This window comes from Condylostylus longicornis, unplaced genomic scaffold, assembly GCF_029603195.1.
Source record: "Condylostylus longicornis isolate FDR11 unplaced genomic scaffold, ASM2960319v2 ptg000018l, whole genome shotgun sequence".
Classification (NCBI taxonomy): Eukaryota; Metazoa; Arthropoda; class Insecta; order Diptera; family Dolichopodidae; genus Condylostylus; species Condylostylus longicornis.
In genome coordinates, this window is record NW_026577987.1 from 2,811,932 (window position 1) to 2,831,950 (window position 20,019).

Below are 20,019 nucleotides of genomic sequence, written 5' to 3' on the forward strand. Positions count from 1 at the left end.
TTTCCTTTTTTTTTGTTATTGTACTTTTCTTTTGTGTTTTCGAATTCATGTATTTATAGCTAGAGCAAAAACAAGTTACACCACCATTTAAACCAAGATTAGATTCTGACCGTGATTTGGCTAATTTCCCACCCGAATTTACTGAAGAGGCTGTACAATTAACGCCGGATGATGAGTAAGTTATGATTTTTCAGTTTTTTTCCTTTTCTTATACATTGATATTTTTTATTTTGATTTTTACAATTTATTATAATTCTTTTAATTAATTTTATTTCTTTAATTAAAATGTAGAAGTATGAAAATAATATATATAAAAATTTAAGAACTCTAAGCATTATGCACTAAATATATAGTTACAATATTCAAATATGCGTTATTCATAAGCACGAGTATTTTACTTTTATTTATAATTATTTTGAATATAAATTTATAAAATTAAAATAAAACAAAATTTATTAAAAAATAATTTAATATTTTTCCAACATTTGTTAATTATTTTTTTTAATTTTTCTTTTATTTAGTCGTGTTATCGACAAGATCGATCAATCGGAGTTTGAGGGATTCGAATATGTGAATCCATTGTTAATGTCATTAGAGGATTGCGTCTGACATCACGCGTCTTGTGAACTGCATCCTTATAATATGCAGGTAAAAATTTTCCAAAAACTATTTTATCTTTATATCAATAATATTAATCTTATTCCTTTTTTAAAGTATTACGGAGATGATTCCAGCGACTATGATTCCGTTGCTGAAGATCTCAATGTTCTCCAGTTACCTCCTCCACCATCCAATAAAAGTCTACTTCAGCACATGTTTTGCCTTCCATTGAATTAAGCGAAAAAAAAACAAACAAAAAATCATTAAAAAAAATAATAACTCTTAAAATTACAAAAAAAAAAATAAAAAAATAACTAATATTTAAATTTAAATAGTTAAATAAATTAATAAATTATTCATTACAAAAAAAAATGAATTAAATTAATTGTAATCTTTTGAGAAACAAGAACAAAATATTATAAAACAAAATTTTTAAAATTAACTGTTTAATTTTCATTTTATTCTAATAAGTAAATATAATTTCAATTTTGTTTTTATTTTTTTTTATTTTATTTGCAAAATTTTAATAATTTTAAAATATTGTATTATTAACTAAGTCAACTTTTTTCACAAACTATTTTAAATTTCTTAATTATAAAAATATTTCTAAATAATTTTCATTCTATATTCACAAAGCCATTATATTAATAATCAAATTATTTAAAAGTTGCAAAAAATATTAAATATTTTTAAGACTTAAAATTTTTAAAATCTTAAATAAAAATTAGAGGTATATAAAATACACAATATAATTATAATGTTGTAAAAAGGTTTAATGTTAAAAATTTATTTGTTGTCACTTTACTATAGAAACTAAAAATATTATTCGATGAAGATGAAAAAACCAAATGTTTACATTTAAAAATATGGTCTTTAAAATTATCTAAGTAAAACCTGAATATTACAATTATTGTTATTAAAATTATAAAAAAAATTATTAAGACACTAATGTCTAATATATTAAAACTAAAGTTGGACTAAAATCTGTTAAAATTATTCTGTAATTATTGAGGAAAGGTTATGCTAAGAAATTATGTCTAAATTATAGAAATAAAAACATTATTTGTACTTTTTATACCTCTAATAACTTTATACATAATTGTAGAAATTTACAAGTATTTATATTTTTAATTCAATTTCGCATGTTTACTGGAATTAAGTTTTTGTAGCATTTAAAAAAATTATAGTAAATTGTTAAAAAAAATATTTTTGTTGATTTTAATTTTTTAAACTAGTATTAATTTACAAATTATTGAAAAATGTGTACGTTTTAAATCCCAGAAAATGTTAAATTTGTATGTATTAATAAAATTTGTTATAAAGAATTTTTTATGTTTGTGTATCAAAAAATGTTATTAAGACGAAAAAGAAGTGTTTCCGTTAAATATAACGGCACCCTAAGTCGTCAGACTCTTTTACATATATATTTTCAAAACGAAAACAACAAAAAATTTTTTATAAAATAACCAAAATCATTTTAATAGCATTCCTTTCTCAAAACGTCTTAAAAATTGATTAAATTTTATTTAAACAACTCTCAAAATTGTAAATTAATTTAATGTGAAAAGCAATTGTATCTGAAATCAAATATAATCTTGAATGACAATTTAGGATTATGTCATTAAATGAAAATTTGAAAATAGAAATTTAATTTAAAATAATTTAATTCCAGTATAACCATTATATTTAAGAAAAAGAAAATTCTTGTAGGGCAAAACAATGATTATTATATAAAATAAATATTATATTTTGTTAATATTAATTAATTTTTTTTATTATATAGTTTAAATTCAATTTTATTTTTTATTTCTATTACCATTATAACTACATACATAATTAAAAATTAAACAATCAAGTTATTTTGTAACACTCATGTTGTACTGATTTGAAAAAAAAAATTATTGTACTTAATGATTTAAATTATTAAACTTATTGACTTAATTAAAAGATATTTAAACAAAACAAAAATAGTGTTTTTTCGTAAGATAAATTTATTTGCAATTAAAATTAAAAATTATGATAAATTATTTTTTCACGAAGTTTAGAAAACAATGAAAAATAATACATGTATAATCAAAACAAATTCACTGATTGTTTTCACAAGAAAAAGTGTTTTAAAATAGAAGAAGCAATATAATTTCGCTAATAAATAAAACAAGAATAATACTTGCATACATATATATATAAACATCAATGTACATCGGGTATAATACAATATTAAAATTAATATAAGTTTTTATTTCACTTTCAGCAAGAATTTAAACACAATTTTTCTTATTTTATTTTAATATTTATATTAGATTAGACAAACTTTAAAGAACAACTTTTGTTCAATATTTTTGGGGGAAATGAGCACAGGAAAAAATTCACTAAATCTTCGAAATTGTATAAAACTCAATTTGATTAAGTTATTGCTAAAAGTGCCAAAAAGTCTGTGAAAGAAAAAGAAATTTATGGCCAGTTTATCATAAAAGTGGTAAAAATCTGTCAGTCTCACAAATTAATGCAAATAAAAAGATATAGGACTAGTAATTCGGCTTTTGCAAATGCTTCTACTAAAAATAAGATTTTACGCCAAATTTGCTTTTTGATTTTTGGTACAATCTGCAGTAATTAAAATAATACAGTTTACAAAAATGACAAACTAAAATCAAATTCAAGTATAATAAATTTTTCGCTCAGTTAAAATTATGTTAAGAATGTTACAAGAAAAAAAAAATAATATGTACATACATATATAAATTTAATGTTACCTTGTTTAACCCTTAACGGCCGAGAGCATAAGTACTATGTCCCCTCAGCGGGGCCTTTCGGCCGTTAAGGGTTAATATTTTAAAAATATTGACATTTGTAGGTATATCTACCTTTTTTGCTGCTTGCTTAACAAAATGCAAAATTTAATTTGTATTCACTTACGTTAACGCAATTACTTTCATATTTTTCTAAACAAAACAATAATTTCCTTTTTTTATTATGCAGTAAAATAAAATGAAAACTAGATGTCAATTTTTACAACCCCCCTAAACCATAACATGTGTTTTAATTATAAAATATGTTTAAAGGATTACATTTATGTTCTGCATAAATGACTTAATTAGTTAAACTTTGAATATTTTGTTTTCTTTGAAGTTAATGAAACTTTTTTAAGTAATGTTTACTGTTTTATATATAAATATAATTAATAATAATGAAAGGAAATAAAATTTATATTTACATTGTATTATACATATTTATTTTGATTATTTAATTTTTTGAAACTATATATGTACTTTCTTTAAAGTAAAAATTATTTTATTTAATTTCGTCTTTTTCTTCTTAAATGTTTATGTTTTTTTTCTTTTTTAAATAGATATAAAGGTAAAATTTATTGTAATAACAAGTCATGATAATTTTAAATGAAATAATGAACAGATATTTAATATATTTTTGTAAATTTATCTTAAAAGGGCTACAGCAGACTACAAATTATAAAACAAACTATAATTAAAATTATTATATTTATTGTAATACTATAACTATTATTGACTATATCATTTACATTGGAAACTATTTTTAATTTTTAAATAAAACATCATAAATCGTATCAATTCATTTTTTTTCTGTCTAAATTTTTTAGAAATTTAAGCCATAGCTTTCAAAAGAATTATTTAAAGAAAAATTTTAAAACGTTTCAATTTGGCACAATTCGAAGAATTAAGACATTTCGAAGAATTTTTCTTTAAATTCTAAAAATAATGAATGCTTGATAAGTATTTTTAGTTTGATAAAACTACAGCATTTGTTTTATTTCTTATCTTTATTAAACTCATTTTTAAAAAAATTCATTAAAAAGTTCCGAAGTCATTTTGATTCAACATTCTTAGTTCATCTAATAAAAAAGTAGAAATTTTTCATTTTCAATATACAAAAAAAAAGCAATGTTTTATTTGATTAAAACATTTATCAAAATATACATACACACATATTTATATTTCAAGAAAGTTGTAACACTGTGAAACTTAACAAAAAAGAAACAAATAAGAGTCAATATAGAATCTTATAAAATAGGTTATTATTTTTGGGAAAAACTTGAAAATATTCTAATTTGCGAATGAAATTAATTACTCGACGTTATTGAAAAAGCCTTTCATTAGGTATTTTTGAATCTCGTATAGCATTCTCTTCTCACGTCTTTCTAACATGAGAAATCTATTGGCGTAGTAAAATAACTTTAAATTAAGGAAAATTAAAATATTCAAGTTCATATTTTGAAAATTATTAATTTTTTTCAATTTTAATATAAAATTATTTTTCAATCACACAATTTTTATTTTTATTTTATTTTGAAACCCATGTTGTGTGTGTAGAAAAAATATTTTTTTAAATTTTTTTTGTATACAAAAGAAAATAAAAGATCTATTAATCAAGAATGAAAAAGTTTTAGCATATTAGAGCAAACTAGAAAGTAAAATGAAAAATATGATAAATTTAGTAACTCATTATTAACAAAAAAATACCTTGAAATAACGAGAATTGAAATGAAACTAAATATTTTGTTAATTTTTTGTTCCACATTTTTATTACTTTACTTTGAATTATGTAAATGAATTATACTAATATTCAAATATAAATGTATGAATGTTTACCTTACAGTGTTTGTTAAAAATATATATTTTTTGATCAAAACGAAAATGTAATGTGCCAGGTTTTTTTTTTCAGTTTTTAAGAGGTGTGCGCAAAAATCAGTAAATCAATTATAATTATTGATGCAATCATATTACTAAAAATAATACTTAATATCAAGTGAAATTGTATATTTTAAATAATTATCGAAAATATTTTTATACTATATTTGTAAAAAAATTATATAGAAAACAAAGTTTCTTGTACCTATTGTTCAGTTAAACCCAAAAATTATCAAATTGTTTCCCCTCTAATTTTATCTAATTTTTGGTAATAAAAAATATTACTTCACAAATATTCTGTAAACGTGAAAAAAAAAAACAATTGTTGGAATAATATTAAACTGGTATTTTTGTAGCTAAACTAAAATACACCATTATTACTGTAGTTATTTAGAAATAAATGTTATCAAAAACATAAAATTTTGTAAATATTATTAAAGCAAATACATATATAAATATATATATATATATATTTACGGATAAAAAATCTAAGTAAGCAATTAAAAATTGAAATAATTTGTATAAATCGTTCTCAATGATGCACATTTTCTTTAATACGCGACACTTATTATTTGAATATGATTCTAAAATACTCTAGTTTTTAGAAAAAAAAAATCAATTTTAAAATTTGAGATTGCATACTGAAAGCCTCAATACTTCGAAATAATACCCCATTACCGCAAGTGATGCATTTATGAGTAAAAATTTTATATATTCGTTTATTTTTTTTATCATGTTGTTTTATAAGTATAATGTTCTATTTAATATTTGTTTCTTGGTTTTTTTAATTTTAAGTATATTATTGTAAAAAATAATTTATAAAATGAAGGTTGTTTCGATAAAAAAATGCTGCTAAAATTTCTAAATTGATAACTTAAAATATTTTTGATTTTTTACAAATTAACAAAAATTGGTGGTGGTATTTAAAATTTTAAGGGCTTAAATAAAAAAAAATTATTTATGGCACATTATTACATCTCCCAAACATTTGACCTTGTTGTATGTACAGACAAGATATTGTTTTCAGCAATTTTGTATTGAATGTAGGAATGAAACGCGTTACATGTGTTATGCTATGAGGTTTGTCGATAATTTCTAGCTAAATTAATCCCTCTTTTAACTTCGTACTAAATTTAATAATCTTTCTACTAAAACAGAGCAAACACTCATAACTTTTTTATACAATAATATTCCATAAGAGCTTATGAAATTTAAATTAATACGAGAAGAATATTGAAAATTGTAAACAAAAATACAAAATTAATACCCTTATTATGATCGGCGAAGCGAATGACGAGGCGAGTCGAATGAACTAGGGGAATCGAATGATATTTTAAATTATAATCGGCGAATGCTTTCATTCGCCAGACCCAAAATGTTGCTACAGCAAGACGTCAGAAAACCTACCGAAAATAATAAGAATAAATAATAATAATTAACACCAGACGTATGTATATAGTTTTTGTTGTTTTGCAAAAACAATTGAATTTTTCTATCTTATAGCTATTACGGGGTTGTTGTCCATTAATTTATTTAAATGCTCAAATTGTGTTTGGTTCGTGTTTTTCGCGCTTAAATTAATATTTTAATATTTCATTATTTTTTACAATAACTTGTAGAATTTTATGAACTTATTTTACAGATAGTTTAGATTTTTGCATTATATCACTATAAATGCTATAATATCCTATAAGAAAAAACACTTATGTATTAATTTGATTTTTCGTTCGCCAAGCTTGTCACACAGAATTTTCATTCGATAGATTTGACAATTCATTGGCCAAAATTAAGGCAAAGTTGCTAATCATAATACCAAAAATTCATATTCGCCAAAAATTTCATTCGCTTCGCTGATCATAAGAAGGGCCTAAATAAATTGTATGGGTAGAACACAAGCATTAAAACAAACCTGGTTACGGCATTTCAACAAAACTGTTAAATTTTATTAGCTGAAATTTTTTAAATTTTCTTAAAAGAATTCAAACAATCAATTTCATTCAAAAAACTGCTCAACTGACGTTGAAAAAGGATCCTTTTTCTTTATGAAAAACAAATAATATGTAAAAAATAAACGTAAATGTTTTACTTAATACAAAAATATTATATTGTATGATGTTTCTTGGGTATTTTGAATTCTTTTAACGTTCATCCCTTGGTGATCTTTTTTTATATTTTAACATTCAAAGGCTGCGAGTTTGGAAAATTAATAGACTTTTAAAACGCGAACTCAGAATCATCACACATATTTTGAAAAATCTTTGAAGCTTTTTTTTTTAAGTATTAAAAACCGGAATGTCTACATTTCAATAAATATTTTAACTATTTTCGTAGTGCAGACATTAACTTTTTAAAAATGGGAATTTTTCAGATATAAATTATAATGTTAAGTTATCGCTTTATGATTGTAATAAATAATTCATTAAAAATAATTCTATGTAAAAAAAATATAAATTGTAAGATTCAAATGAAAACTGTTTGAACTCCGTTACAATTTTTAATTCGTTTTCTACACTATCAAACAAAGTAAATGACATATTTTGGCAAAGAGAAATATTATTTTATTTGTTATTTTATAACTATGATAAATAGCATATTTTTAATATTTATTCATTTTTAAATTAGGAGAAAAAAATTTTACAATATATTACAATACTTTAATTTAATTGAACAATTGATACAAATACAATAATATAAATTTAATTTTTTTTTTCAATTTTTAAAAATTCAGTAATTTAAAAAGTATTAAAAGAAAAGTATTTAAACGAATAAATTAACAAAGGAAAGAGGTATTGACAAAATTAATACTAAAAAAATTAAACTAATAAATATCATGAATATAATATGTATATGCATATATGTATATAAATATTATAACAAATATAAATATGTATTATCATTAACATTGTAATAATTATAAACATATGTATGTATATATTTATATATATATATATATATATATATATATATATATATATATATATAAATCCAATGTCTTTGAAGGAACAGATAAATTTATGATAAAAATGAAATTTATTAACTATACATAAAAAAATTAAATAAAATTATTGTTTTAAAAAAATCTTAATAATGCCACTTTTTTTATTTAATAACATTGCCTTTTCTAATTTGCAGGGAAAAAAATAAGTAATTATAGCTACAATTCAAATTGAACTAAATTAAAAATATTTAATAAATCAAAACAATGTAAGTTACACATTTATATATGTATGTATGTGTGAGGAAATTATTAATATACATACTTTACAAATATCAAGCTACCTTAAAATTATTACTAAACAATACATATGTATATATTTCCAATTTGAAAAACTGTTCAATTGCAATTAAATTTCAGCATTCAAGAACTTGAAATTTGCAAAAAATTCTTACACTTCCATATTTAAGTTACTACAAAAACTTTACCGTAGCATTGGCAACTTCACCTGTTACTATTAACGTACTATTTCTAGACAAAACTTACAAGGCAGCATGCTCATTAATAAGCAATAATTTTCCGAAAACTAGCAAATATCAATTGATCTGAATTGTTAGAGCTAGACTATTTATTCTCCAATACGTGAAATTAAAAGCTCTCAGCTTTATAAAGGTTTCGAGATACATTTTTTGAATTGTCGTTTGAGGAGAAAAAAAATGTAAACAAAAAGTGAATTAGACAAACTATTTTATATTATATTTCATCCGTTTTTTAAAAAAAAGGAGCAAAGTTTAGAAAAAACAACGAAATATAATAACAAAACCAAAAAAATTCAATTTTGTAGCATAACTAAATATAAAAAATAAAATCTGACTAAGTTGATGCGTACATACATATATCATTTCAATTTGTATTTTTAACTAATGACTATTTTTAACTAGAAAGAGTTCATTATTAAAGTATGTTCTTTAGACTTGCCTTAAAGTCAAATTCTGTATAGATTTTTACTTCAAGAACTACTTTCAAGAACTACTATAATCTGACAAAAAAATAAAAAAATGTTTGATATTTTGTCGTAACTTAAAATGTCATATTGGAAAATATCCTATCTCGAGAACTTAATTAGATGGGAACTAAAATTCGAATCTACTCATGGAGATTAAGTTTGCTAAATTTTTAAAACGAAAAATAAATTCTTTGCGAAAGGAGTGGGTATTTATTGGTAAAAATAAAATTAGCATTCTTGATAACCAAATTCTAATACCGAACCAGTGCTGCAAAAACTGAGATTACAACATATTTTTCAACAAAACTTTTTAAAATCCCAAAATTAATTCTGCAAAAAAATGTCAATTTTAAGACAGGATTTTTATTAAAACTTTATTAAGCAATGTAGACCTGTTCAACTTCACACTACATTTCCATTATGATTCCATTATTATGATTATTCTCTTTGTTCGTTCTATTAACTGCTCTTTCACTATTGTTCGTTCTTTAATTGCTCTTAACACTATTGTACTGATACGATCCTCTATTATGTGTAATCTTTGTCAGAAAGCTTCAAATTTAACATGCACGACATTTTAAAAGCTCTGTCAGGTACAAACATTTGTCGTGTAATACCTCTAAAGAAAATGGTTCCAAATTTAACTAAAAGAGAAGAAACAAGGACAACAAAAACAAAACATTGTTTTGCACTATTGCATATATTTATTCTTTTTTTACTAAATGCTAACTACATAATTTTCAACAACTACATTAAATTTTTATACTTGTTTGTTTTTTCTTTTTTCATCTGCTGAAATCAAACAGATAATTTGAAAAAATCAAACAATTTATTTCACAAAAATATAAGAAAAATAATTAAATGGAAGTAACAACAATTTGCAAAAAGAAAATATAAAAAACGTTTTACTCGACATTTGCGTTTTTAATTTTATTTACGGCCTTGTAGTTATTCATCTGTTTATGTAAATCGGATTTTATTGTTTAATTTGATATAATCGATAATTAAATGCTTTGCTATCATAATTAGACAATACCAAATTCTTTTGTCTTGTTTCCATAATTTAATTCACTTAATTGCAGTTTATGCAATGAATCATTGCTATATATTATGAAATTTACAAATATAAGTTATAAACATAAAACTTTTGTTAAAATAATGTTTATTTGGACTGTTCAGCCAAATATTCTTTCTAAAATTATACCAAATAATTTTGGAAAAATTAATTCTGCACGTTAACAACTTTTTTGAACTTTACTATTACATGTAAAAATGTTACTGACTAGATAAAAAAATTTAAATAGTGCTACATAGTAAAACAAATCCAATTTCATATATGGTATTATCAAATTATTTTTTGATCCTAATAATTGGCAATTGACCAAAGAAACAGAGTTACTATTCAAATGTTAGAATATGCGATCTTCAAAATTTCTATTATTTCAAATGACATTTTTGGTAATTTTTTCAAAAAAATACATAGAATAACGCATTTTTTTTATTTACAGAGCAATTTTTATAACAATTTTTGTTAGGGTTAACATAAAATAAATCCACTTTTGAATGAAATTTTTATTAACACATTATAAAAATTTGTAAAGTAAGAAAATCAACAAAAATTTATGTTCTCTAATGTGCAAAAATTTCTTTCTAGCTAAATAGTAAAAAGATGAATTACTTATATGCAAAACTAGATAACTGGTTTATTCTTCGTTTTTCAAATATAATAAATTCATGTTTTATTGTTTTAAATATACTTAGTTTTAAAAATTTAAGCAAAATTTTTAGATAATGCCATATATATCTATCATATATATATGACATTACTTTCCGAAATACGAAAAAATTTCTGACAAATTCTTTGACATGAGAGGCATCCCAACACTTTAAAAACTAAAATTTTTTAGGCAAAATAAAATAAAAAGCATTTTAATTTAAAAAAATGACGGGATTACAAATATGTCCGACAGGGTATAATATATCCTTCAAATAAATAATCAAATTATGATGTGGAAATTGATTTGCAAACCTTGAGCCATATGTATGTAAGTCGTTTTCTAAAATTGTAACAAAATATTTGCAACTTTTTACATAAAATTAGGCTTGTTATATATGCTAGGAAAAGTTTAACTTTATAAAGATAATCTAATATCATTTTCTTTTTAAAAACTATTTTAAAATTCTTTTAAAAACTGCTCTGATTCTTCTATATATTTAGCTTTTATTTCTTTCAATTGATATTTTATAGTATCGAAAATGGATTTTCGTATGATTTAATATTCTATTGTGAAACTATGTATAATGTATTTCAAAATGACATATTACTTAAAGTCTAGTACATTAAAAAAAAATTTTTGATGCAATTACTGTTTTATTTTATACGTGTTTAATAGAATTCAACTTGTAACGGTAACAGCATCCACTGAAACTTCTTGTTTCTCATCTAATATTGTGGTAGATCCGTTTGCTATCTTAATTATACTAGAACGTGATTCATCTTCTGCATTTAAAGTTAAATCTGTAGTTTTTTCAGTCTCTTGATCAACTTTGGAAGCGGCGTTTGTTATTATTCTTTTAATTGACTCTGAAGTTTCGGTTGAAGCTGTTTCGCTATTCTGATGTTTTTCCAATTCGCTACGCAGCTTAGCCATATTTTTCGGACTAAAATATAACGTTCATTAAATATAAATATACGTTGAAAAAGGTCACATTTACCTTATTTGAACGAATAAAATTCCATTGATTGCATTCAACATATCTAAAACTGAGCCCATCGTTGGCGGTTGAATATGAATTGGTGGAAGTCCAGTTGTTAATTTGCCGTTTGTGTAAATGTCGTTCATTTTCTTTTGCAAAAATACGGCTTGTTGTGTAAGTATTTTAAGACACTCTGAGGATTCTTGAGTTTTTTCATGATTTTCACCAAGCTAAATTTGTAAATAGTATTCCTTCTGTTATTAAAAAATATTCATTTGTTTTTGAACTCAAAAATACCTGTTGCTTATAAATAGCATACGTTTCTTTTTCATTATTTAAGGCTGATCTGAAATCGCCCATACAACTTTGCGTTCTTGCAACTAAGTGATAACTGACTGCCACTTTAAGGGATTTTTTTCCAAAATATTTAATATTCAGCGCTAGAGCATGCTCCAAAAATTTTAAAGAAGTTTCATAATCTCCAACAGCATGAAGAATTAAACTTATGTTACTCTAAAAATTTACATTAATATTTGAAGTTTACCTAAAATCTTTATTACTTACATCTAATAAAGCTATGTCCGGATGATTTTCACCAAAAATTAATAACGCCAAATAACGTGCCCTGTAGAAAAGTTTAAGAGCTGTACTTATTTGTCCATTTGCAAAGCTGTATAAAGCTAAATGTGACTGAAAGTAAAAAAAAAGGTTCTTTGTAATACTTAATTAGTTTTTGGCTTAAAAACTTACATATTCTAGTATTACATATGGGTGATCAATTCCGTTTACGCGCTCACTCATAATCACGGCTCTTTGTTGTATTGTTAATGCTTCCTGTGGATCACCCATAATATAGCTTAATCGGGCCAACATTCTCAAACATTGAGCGTTCTCCGGATGCATAGCACCAAAAACATTATTCAACAAATTTAAAGCTTCAGTAATAAGTTCATATCCTTCGTTAAAATAACCTTGTTGAATTTTTGTTTGACCAGTAGTATAAAAATTATATGCATCTGAAGCTCTTGGGTTAACATGTTTTACAATCGGAAACACATTTAAAATATCTTCATCACTAAAGGTTGGCTTATTCCGCGAGTCAAAGTTGTATTCGCGTAAATAAATCTGAATTCCAACTTTTAAACAAAAGCCACGAAGCATGCTTATACGCTGTAACTTAAAATTTTCACAAACTTGTTCAATACTATCACAACCTAAATCATAATCCCAATATGATTTTATTTCTTTCTTTATGTGTTGCCATAAAGATCTTTGGGTAATTCCTGCCCACTCATTATTATCACTACCAAATAAAGTAGTTCGGTTTCCTGGTTTGCGTTTGTTACGGCGTTTATTTGTTTTTATTAGCTCATCAGAACCTAAGGCTGGCAAAACTACTAAACCAGAAGTAAGAAAACAATTTAGAAAATGTGAGATGGCGGCTGACAAACTCATCATTTCGGTGTTTTGCATATAATTATAATAAATGTGTTTTGTTGCCCGAATAATTAGCTCTTGCACAGCAATTTGATACAAATACTCTAATTTAGGAACCTTGGCTAATATCTGAATAACTTTTCCTAAATATCTTATATTAATTCCACGATTATGTAATGCTTCAGTTAGAGTAACACCGTCCATAGGAGCTGATGAATGATCAGTATGTTCTTGCACAAAACTAGGAATTTGTTTAAGAACTAGAAACTCTGCAGCATCTTTAACTAATTGTTTTTGTTTTTTTAAAGAACATGTACTGTCGGATTTGTCAACATGTTTAATGCCAGGAGAAAAAACATCTGGATTAAATCTAAAGTCAAACTCATATTCTTTTAAAGACTGAACCGCAGCGCAGGCTCGTTTAACTACATCAGCTGCTTGTTTTTCATCAGTAATACCTTTCTCTGTCAAAGTGTCAGTCAATTTTTTAACTTCAGCTTCTTTTCCTTTTGGAATTCCGTCTATTTCCTCTGATTTTTCGATCTTCTTGTCTATAGCTCCAGTTGCTATGTTTTGATTTTCACTGGTGTTGGATTTTTGATCTATCACTTTCTGTGTTTCATCATCTTTTTCAATGACGTTGTTATTTTCCAGTAGCTTACTTTCCTTTTTCCCTCCGCTTTCATGTTCTTCGGTCTCTGGTTTTTTTGTTGTACTAATTTTTTGTAAATGATGTGCCGCATATTTGATGAATTGCACATAACGGTCTTCAACAAAAGCTTCCAATAACTCCTGCCTTAGACAACATAACTTATGTTTATGTTCGATAGGAAATCCAGCAGCTTGTAATTCCGCACTTAGTTTTTCATCAGAAAGTCTTAAAAAGTTGACATCAGGTGGGAACGTTCTTAGCAAATCCAATATATAATGACGTCCATCATTCCCAATTATTCCTTTGCATTCAACTGAGGAGCAAAGTTCAACTTCTTCATCTTTATCATTCAAAACAGAATGAGGTAGTATTTTGAGGTGTTGACCAGCCTGGGTTAAAAGTTCTAAATATTTAGGATGAGTTAAAACGGTTTTTCCAAAGTCTATCGATCCATATACTACAGATTGTTCTTGTTCCCTTTCCAAAATACCAGGAATAATTGACTGAGCTGTAACCTTAAAAATAAATCATTATACTTAACAAACAGTTAAAATTATACTTCAAATTGTTTACCCTATATCCACGATAATCTATTACAACTGTTCCTAATGTGTAAAGTCCTTCCAAATCTACAGCACTGTAGACTCTAACTCCCTGTAAATCATTACGCGGAGCAACAAAGGCCGCATAGTCTCCTCCAAACTCTTTGTAATGATCTCTAACATCAAATCCCAAAGAAAAAAATATATTATTCCATATAAACATTTGCATTTTAGCATCTTCTCCAGGATTAATAGCTAAAACATTGCCATCTATTACAGCCATAGCACCTCGAGTAGCCGCAATTACAAAATCTCCGTGAACCTTAAAAATAGCTCGTTCTCTCAATAAACGGTCAGGAAGGGTTTTGCGAGGTAATTCACGTGTTGTTTGCAATTCCTCATTCCAATCTCTCGTTTGACCGGGAATATGCTCCTCATATCCCAATTTAGATGAAAACGCATCTTCTGCACGTATAGCATCAATTGTATGCTCCAAATAAGGCGAACACCAAGTATAAACTTGATAAGGAGTTGCAACTCTTTCAAAAGCATGTCGCATTGTACGCTTTTTTTGCATTTGTGCAAATGTTCGTTTGAAATGTGGAGATATTTGTGAAAGTAAATCAATCAAAGAATGACATAAGTGGCTTGGATTGTCAGGTTTTGGATTGAAAATTTCATCTGTCGATTGATTAATGAAAAAACCTTTTGGACATGCTGATATATGAAAACGTTTATCTTCCATTGTTACGACATATAAATACATTAGATCCCCATGAAGCTTTCGTGGACCAGGTGGAGGATTCCACGCAGATGTTGTTAACACTTTTAATGCTTGTGGTCCTTTAGAATTTTTGGCGCCTGGCTGAAGTGGCAAAATCGGACGATCTTTTGATCCGGGTAAAATATATTCGGGTGGAGAACATTCTATATTATCCGGTCTCGATTTTTTCTTTTCGGATAAATCCCCTTGAGTAATAGCCGTTAAAAAAGTAAGCGAACTACAATCCACCCCATTGTACGCGTCACAAGAGTCCATAGACTTTAATAAATCCCGTACATGCCGTACATGAATTCTAGCCTCACGCATAGTATAAGGTTCTTCAACCACTTTAATTACAGATCCACTTTTAAGGCCTTCAACATTTTTTAATTCAGCAAAATTATCCAAAGTTACTCCATCTAACTGCAAAGAAAAACATGTGCGATGACAAGTATCTTCACGGTCCATCAAAAGTTGATTAATTTCCTGAACTAATTCCATGCTGGAAACCTGAATTGAGAGTAGTTCAGCTCCGGGACTTTGTATATGTACAGTAATCCCAGGATCCTGATAAATTTCTAAAGGATCCGATGCATTATCTTCAATTTTATTTTCTTTAATTTCTGATTCGGATTTCTTATCGTCACTACTTTCGTTACCGTTAATTTCTTTTATATCTGATCCATCACTTATTTCATTTTTTTCATCAATTACCTTTCCATCTAAAAGAAAAAAATTTAGTTATAAGTATTTATAGATAGGTAAAAAATACAAAATTAACAATTTTAATTACACGTGAAGATTTCAAATATATCAAGCCATAAATTATTTTCGCCAAGGAATTTAGAATTTTCATCAATTTAAAAATTGTTTTAACATAGTAAGAACGGATATTGTATGTGTATGTCTTATATTGGGATAGCTCAATTATTTTTAAATGCATTTTACGCATTTTCAATTTTGATAATAGATTACCATTTAAATTATAACGATATTTCACATAATACATATAAAATAAGGTGGTAAGACGTATCAACTTAACATATTTTATATTTTATTATAAAATTTTCGTTAGTAAAATTTATGTAAATTTTTTTATTTAATATGTATGTATATATTTTAACTTTTAGAAAATTTAAAACAGAATGGTCCAGGAAGTTTTCATAATAAAAAGTAATTATTAAAATTTCAAAAAAAAATTACAATTAGGCAGTGATAGTATCTTTGATAAATTTATGTAACTTATTGTTGACAGGTCTGTCTGGCATAAAACTTGAAAATGGAAATTTAAAAAAGAAAACCGTCACGGAAAAGTTGAGAAAATTCAATTTTCAAATGTAATAAGCGTCAAATTTCCAAACATTTATCCAACATAAACAGTATATGGATAAAAAATAACATAATATGTTCAGGAAAAAGAAAAAAAAACATAATATCTTAAAATTTAAACATATTACGTTTTGACAGCTTTAATGATTCTAAAGTTTTTAAAACACTAAATTTTATTTTGCAAAACTTGAAAAAATTTTAAACATTGAGAAAACATGACGTCGTCATTTTCTCTCAATTTTATTTTGAATACTACAGCAAACGCTTTGCAAACTAAAACTTAATAAAGTTTTTAAAAAATTTCTTATACCAGACAGACCTAATAAAGCAAGGTATCATTGATAACTATATTTATACCCAGCTACTTTAGCAAATAAATTTTTAAAATGTAGTATAAAAGATATTTGCTTTTTAAAACCAATAGGAATGCTATCATCTACCAAAACGTATTCCACAAAATCATATGTAGATAAACAGGTATTACTGCCACAGTATTAAAAGTTCAATAATGTGTGATGTTTAATTTAATTTGTCCACAATTATGCCGATGCGCGGTTATTTGCAAATGAATCCAATTGTAATCAAACTTACATAGGTACCTATGCAAATTATTCATTTGTCCCTTATATTTAACTCTCACTTATTAAGCCAAATTATATGCGAATTTTACTTAGTTAAATTATATGTATTCAACACTATCATTCCTACATATTTCAAAGAAAGAACTATTTATAAATATATGTATGCAATTGATAAATATATGCATATGTATGTAGGTTATGTAGGTAACTTTATAGCAATTGCAAATACCTACTTAATTATGTACCTGCACATTTACAAATGAGCACGTGAATAAGTTTTAGTAAAGGTAAGTGCCTTAAAATGATATTACTAATCAAAATTGCTTCCGCAGTTTATTCCAAATTGTCTGTTTTAAGTGCGCATACTCTTACATATACCCTAAATATACTGGTACTTAAAGTAGCAAGGTAAATTATATATGTACATATATGTATGTGCACATATATTCTCATAAGAAATTAAGTTCATTATTTTGCAAATGATTAATTAGGAAAATTTTGCAATTTTTACACTAGTGTATCTTTAAAACGAAAATGTAAAAAACACATTACACAATAGCACTTTTGTCAAAGCATTATCTACAATATGCAATTTTGGCAACTTAAAATGTACATATAAAGCAACTTCAAAGCACGTGCTACTTTTCAGTAAACTATAATTTTTTAATTAATTTCTTTATTGACGTTCCCAGAAAATGTAAAAAACCTTATAACTAAATAAATACATAGTATTGCATTTGAAAAGGAAAATTTTTGACTGCTATTGCACACACAGAATTAAAGACCACATGGAATAGAATGAGACCTCATAATTCTTCTCCTACAGAGTAACAAGCATGTTAATTTCAGCTGAATAAAATATGTACTCAAAAATAAGAAAAAAAAATTGTTACGTAACATTATTATATGAACTATTATATTAAATAATACGATATTATTTACCCTGCAACACTTCAATTTTTGTAAAATTCTTTGTACTTTATCAATATAATAAATTAAATATATAAACCTTTTCTGTTGCAGTTAGTATCTTCAGTACCACCTTTATTTTTGGCTGAAAGTTTTTCTTCAGACTCTAATGCCATTATTTTAGATCACAAACAACTTTCACCTTTATTTACAAAACACTTTTAAATAAAGCAGGTCTGTTTATTGTATTTAGTTTAAATTCAAAGAATTGATTCAACTAAGATTTATAAACCAATATTTATTTTGCAAAATCTTCTTTTAAAATAAAACAGCACCTCCACCCTCGTATACCGCTGAGAGTTTTATTAGCGACTGAATGAAAGAGTGTTTTTGTTGTAAAAGATGAAATTTTGTCAGGGATGTTCCTCATATACTGACAAGATTATAATCATTCTTACCTCACTCACTAAGGTGCATTTCCACTCAAAGTCCAGACATACGGAAAGTAGTACTTGTTCCAGTGTTGTTGATTTCAACTTATCTTCAGTAGTATTTTGTCTCAAAAAGAGAAGTATGGAGAGCTTAAGGGTAGTAATTTGCGGTTATCATCAACACCAAATAAAAAGTAAGGCGCTTAGTAGGAAGCACTTGTGCAAAAATTGTTTTATACCCGTACATTTTAAATCAGATTACCTAAATCAGCTACGCGCCTAGGCAACGTATTGATATTTTTTTTCGATTGTCAATTTTTATAACAATATTATATAAAGCGCGAGCACAAAAATTAACAATATAAACTTTTTTTGGGAAATAATTTTGAAAAAATTTAATTTTTTTTGTTGTACAAATTGTTTTTTGTAAAAAATACGAATGAACTTTTCAAAAACAAAAACAAATAATCACATTTTCTAGTATACTCAAAAAGTACTAAAAATGGCTTAGCAGTAGTACGATAGTATGGAATGCTAAAATGTAGTAAAATACTACAATTGTAGTAAAATTAACAACACTGACTAGTACACAAATCAGAAGTGCAAGTAGAAATATAGATTATTCTACTTTCAAATAATTGACTTAGTCAATTTTGTTTTATTAAACAAAAAGTGTTGACTATATATGGAATATATATACGAATGTATAAACAACTTCAGTCAAAATTTATTTTTTTTTAACCAATTTTAAATTAAATTAAATTAACTCAAAAATGATTTTATGAATGAGCATTATATTTATATTTATGCTGGTAAAATTAAAATTGATTGGTTAAAAATTTGCCCGGAAGTTCGAATAAGCAGTGGAAATCCTGCTCAAGGAAAAATATATGACAAAGCCTTGCATCTGTTGGGTTACCGCAAATTGTGCAATAAAAATTATTTTTGGTTAAAGATTATATCATATAGAGCATAGAAGAGCCCTGTGTTTTGGTGAAGATTTAATAAAAATAAGCAAGACAAAATTGGAAGTTGAAAGTTCAAAAGATGACAATTCAATAGGAGCATACTCTCAAAGCATACTGTTTGTAAAAAAAATAAATGAGTTCTCATCAAAAGTAGTTCGATAAAGTATTTTACTGTGTTGCCTGAATTCAACTTTGCAATAATTATACATTTTCTAGAAATATGATCCACATATTGTAAATGTACATATATTAAATATAATATTCTATGTGGTAACTACTAACTACCATATATTATGTTCTTCATGTTGCGTTTCAAAACTAAAAACTCGTACAAAAATTTATTTTTCTTTTTCAGGTTTCAACTTTATAAAAAACGTCAAAGTAAAGAAGATAGTTTCATTTTATTTAGATTTTACTTAAACAATATGTAATTTTATTTAAATTAAGTTTTACTTCATTGCTTTTTAACAGAACTAAAGTTTTTTTAATTATGTATGTAGTTGTT

At 25.2% G+C, this 20,019-nt stretch overlaps 2 protein-coding genes across 2 annotated transcripts in view; one reads left to right on the forward strand and one right to left on the reverse strand.

The window, feature by feature from the left end:
• The window catches only part of LOC129606538 (atypical protein kinase C), an 80,589-nt gene extending 78,533 nt beyond the window's left edge, over positions 1 to 2,056 (forward strand). The window contains exons 7-9 of the mRNA XM_055516906.1: positions 60 to 175; positions 522 to 648; positions 715 to 2,056. Of these exons, the coding sequence (XP_055372881.1) occupies positions 60 to 175; positions 522 to 609 (204 nt within the window). The 3' untranslated portion in view covers positions 610 to 648; positions 715 to 2,056. The remainder of the gene's footprint in view (positions 1 to 59; positions 176 to 521; positions 649 to 714) is intronic.
• A 9,347-nt stretch (positions 2,057 to 11,403) lies between these two features.
• Positions 11,404 to 18,474, reverse strand: LOC129606272 (clustered mitochondria protein homolog). Its single transcript, XM_055516503.1, has 7 exons — positions 18,216 to 18,474; positions 14,565 to 16,018; positions 12,653 to 14,506; positions 12,467 to 12,592; positions 12,200 to 12,415; positions 11,921 to 12,132; positions 11,404 to 11,866 (listed from the first exon to the last, which is right to left on the reverse strand). The coding sequence occupies exons 1-7, from the start codon at positions 18,289 to 18,291 to the stop codon at positions 11,602 to 11,604; spliced, it is 4,203 nt and encodes a 1,400-aa protein (XP_055372478.1). The 5' UTR covers positions 18,292 to 18,474; the 3' UTR covers positions 11,404 to 11,601.
• Positions 18,475 to 20,019: the final 1,545 nt, after the last annotated feature.